Source organism: Trypanosoma cruzi, genomic scaffold (genome assembly GCF_000209065.1).
Source record: "Trypanosoma cruzi strain CL Brener 1047053516651 genomic scaffold, whole genome shotgun sequence".
Taxonomy (NCBI): domain Eukaryota; phylum Euglenozoa; class Kinetoplastea; order Trypanosomatida; family Trypanosomatidae; genus Trypanosoma; species Trypanosoma cruzi.
This window is the reverse complement of record NW_001849468.1, coordinates 36,338-39,629: the sequence shown is the minus strand read 5'-3', so window position 1 is coordinate 39,629 and position 3,292 is coordinate 36,338. Positions and strand designations below refer to the sequence as shown.

At 51.5% G+C, this 3,292-nt stretch overlaps 3 protein-coding genes across 3 annotated transcripts, besides 3 other annotated features; all 3 read right to left on the bottom strand.

The window, feature by feature from the left end:
• On the bottom strand, positions 1–556 carry Tc00.1047053510153.19 (tricarboxylate carrier, putative; the record flags this gene model as incomplete). Its single annotated transcript, XM_797854.1, has 1 exon — positions 1–556. A coding segment is annotated over one exon (556 nt), but the record flags the coding sequence as incomplete, so codon positions are not given.
• Positions 1–3,292: a sequence feature (heterozygous, non-Esmeraldo-like haplotype).
• Positions 643–730: a sequence feature (T-rich).
• Positions 918–2,555, bottom strand: Tc00.1047053510153.10 (hypothetical protein, conserved; the record flags this gene model as incomplete). Its single annotated transcript, XM_797853.1, has 1 exon — positions 918–2,555. The coding sequence occupies one exon, from the start codon at positions 2,553–2,555 to the stop codon at positions 918–920; it is 1,638 nt and encodes a 545-aa protein (XP_802946.1).
• Positions 1,075–1,146: a sequence feature (GA-rich).
• Tc00.1047053510153.5 (hypothetical protein, conserved) lies at positions 2,968–3,292 on the bottom strand (the record flags this gene model as incomplete). The annotated part of the gene is made up of 1 exon (XM_797855.1): positions 2,968–3,292. A coding segment is annotated over one exon (325 nt), but the record flags the coding sequence as incomplete, so codon positions are not given.

Below are 3,292 nucleotides of genomic sequence, written 5' to 3'. Positions count from 1 at the left end.
ACGGCAGCGTTGCACGAATGACCGTTGCCTGCAGGGTGCCACTCGGCACGCGCTTAAGCAGCGCCGTCGCGCCCAATGCGCCCGAAACGGAAATACCCACCGCCGCAACGTACGCCTTCGACAATTCCCCCAGCTTCTGCTTCTCAGAGGAACGATTGGCGTAGTTCACAGCAGAGTTATAGCTCTGGTTAAACCACTGGATGAATACAGTCCGCGCAACGCTGCTGACGGTTCCTGGCGTCATCATAAAGGGTACGATAAGACTGTTCATTGGAAGAAATGCACACATGCGGAACAGGGGGAAGATTACTTCTCCGGTGGTCGGATGCACGCAGTTTTCAATGGCCATGCGTGCCTTCCAGAGCGTTTTGTCGTCTACCGACACCTTCTCACCCGCCGCCACACGGTCCAAGAGAAGCCTCTTCTGCATCAGCATGCGTTCCGTCTGGAAGCACAGCAGCGGATTGATGGAGAAGAAAAAGTATAAACTGCGACCTATGTAGGTGTCCGTGTCATACATAGGCTTCGTAAGGGAAAATGGTGGGTAACTGAACATTCTTATCAACCGCCTCTTGTAGAAAACCCGTACACTCTCAAAGTAAATCAGGAAAATAAAAATTTCGAACCTTTAACTGGCGCGTCAAAAAAAAAAAAAAAGAAGAAGAAGAAAGGAAAGAAAAAGGAAAAAATGTCCAAAAAAAAAAGAAAAAAGAGCGACAAAAAAGAAAAACACATGAGTCATTTGAGCCACGGCCAACCACACGGTACGAAAAGAGAGAGGCAAATAGGACACAAAACAATACACGACTTCTCCCTTCTGATATATGCCGGCTCCGCAGCATTTGTTATAAGCACGCATCTTTCTCGCTATTCTTCCCTCGCGCTCAAAGACGCGCCCCCTTTCACCTCCCACGTCGTCAAGACAAGTTTGTGTTACGTCCAACCCCAGGTGCGAGTGCGGCACGCCAAATGTGCGAGAGATCACGCCACGGCCCTTCAGTTGGCATGGAGCGCATAAAACTCTCACCCTCCTGCACACTATCCACAAAGTTCATGTAGACGTGCTCGGTGCCATCCTCTCTCTTCTTCTCATCCCTATTCACCCTCTTCTTATCGCCCTCCTTCCCCTCTTCCTCCTTCTCCCTCGTCCGTGCTGGATGACTTCCACGTTTTCGACTTTTCTCTGATACAAATGAAAACGTCGTGGCGTCCTGCAGTGGACATGTCACCAACCGAACAGCAACCGTCTCAGAAGATTCCCACCTCATTTTCTCCAAAATCCAACGTTCCAAATGCCGCACCGCAACCTCCCCACCTGTCAACACCACCAATGCATCGCACCGGCACACCCAAAGGATAAAACCACGCAACAGACCATCATTTGCAAAGTTTCGCAGCTTCCCAAGATGTGCAGGGGTAAAAATGGGGTAAATGCGATAGACTCTAAAGACTGGCCGTTCCTCAGAGTGCCGTTTGAGGTCACGCTTGCGCTTTTCAACCTGCTGCGGAATTGCCGCCACATGACGTTCGTGATTACGGCGTTGGTGTTCAAGAAATCGTTCTTGGTACTGTGAAAAAACTTTATTCTCCGTGCTCAGTGGATTCATCACGCTGTCACTAAAAAGATTGAGGCGAAGGTTGTTGTTGGTGAGACGATCCTTCGCCGTGGAACCGAGCGATGCGGCCGTAAGTTCGCCGCCGAACTGCGCCTCGTTTCGTTGCTCCTGGTGAGCAACTTTCTTCGCGTAATCACGAACTTCCTTCTCCTTGCGTAGTCGCTCCCGACGCTCCGCACGTAACTCCTCCCGAGTCTTCATCAACTTTACCTCAACCGGTCTTTCTTCTGCTCGGTGCTGGTAGTGCTGTGAGTAGTGTGTCCCGGGTAGCACGGGGTGATGCACACGATCGAGGGGCCCTGCAGCCAAGTTTGCCGCTCCATAACGTGGCATGGAGAGCGCCCAGAGGTCCCACGGCTCCACGTCGGGAACACCATCTTCAAAGAATTGATCCAGCAAGAAATATTTTTGGAGCGGCGCGGCGTCAACACGTCCTGCGTTCAAGGTCTCCTCCGAAGTAATAACTTCGCCGTGCCAAAGGGCTCGCAGCCGCTGCTCGTATGTTTCACGTCTTGTCTGGCATGACTCCTCCTCCTTCCGCGCCGCATCTTCGCGCCAGAAGGCGTCCAGCAGCTCCTTACTTCTTTTGGCATCATCGGTGCCACCACTATTGTTACTCGTGACGCCAGACGCTGTCATGCCAGTGGCAGCAAGTGGGGCTGTTGAATTAAACACTGGTGGGATCGCCGGGGCGCCACCGAAGCCAACACGACGGCGTGCAGCAACTCGATGTGTCTGTGAGTTGAGTCTTGGGTCCACTGCCTGCAGCACCACTGCTGTCTCCTTTTGTTTCTGTGCCGTGTCTGTCACCGTGCACTGCAGTAGTGTGGGAGGAACGGCGGGCCTCGCCGGGGCTGCCTTCTTCGTCACTGCAGAAAAGTCAATGTCTGCGTCATCGTCGATGCTGATTGGCCGATGCCGCGGTTTCTTCGACGCCATGCCCAAAGCTACAATGTATATATATATATATATATGCCCTTTGTACCTCCTGTTCCTCTGGGATGGAAAAAAGGAAGGAATGAGTCAATCAGTTAACCGCACGGACTCACGGGACCACCCAATAACACATTTAGCAAAGAGTAGACTTCAATACACATGTACAACATTGACTACGGATTATACGGAACTCCCGCGTGCAACTATCTGCCTTCTTCTTTTTGTTGTTGCTGCTGATTTCTCGCATATTTGTTTTCCTTTCATTTTTCTTCCTTCCTTTTTCTTTTTTATTATTTGCAGAAAAAAAAAAAGAGTTTCTTCTCATCAGTTCCCCATTCGCCGCTGTTGATTTAACCGTCTTTAAACGCACGTCCCCTTTATGCCTCATCGTCTTCTTTCCCCCATACTGTGCAGCTCACTTTGAGGCACAGTGGCGAGAAAAGTGCACATCTGAGCCGCAGTGCTCGCAATGATCCTTCGACGTGCACAGTGCGACATGCCGCTGCTCTTGTTTTTGTTGAGGCTTTTCTTTTTTCTTGTTAGGGGGCTCATGGTGCCCTGCTTTGTCTTGTTTCTTGGGTACAACAGCGTGGGCCGCGGCAGCATTGTCTAATCCCGTGTGATCCTGCGGCCTCGCCGATTCACCGGCGCTGTGAACGTCGGCATCGCAGTGCCGCGTGAAGTGCAGCGATGACCCGCACTTTTGGCAGCAGTCTGCAGGGAAGACGTGTTTTGCGGTG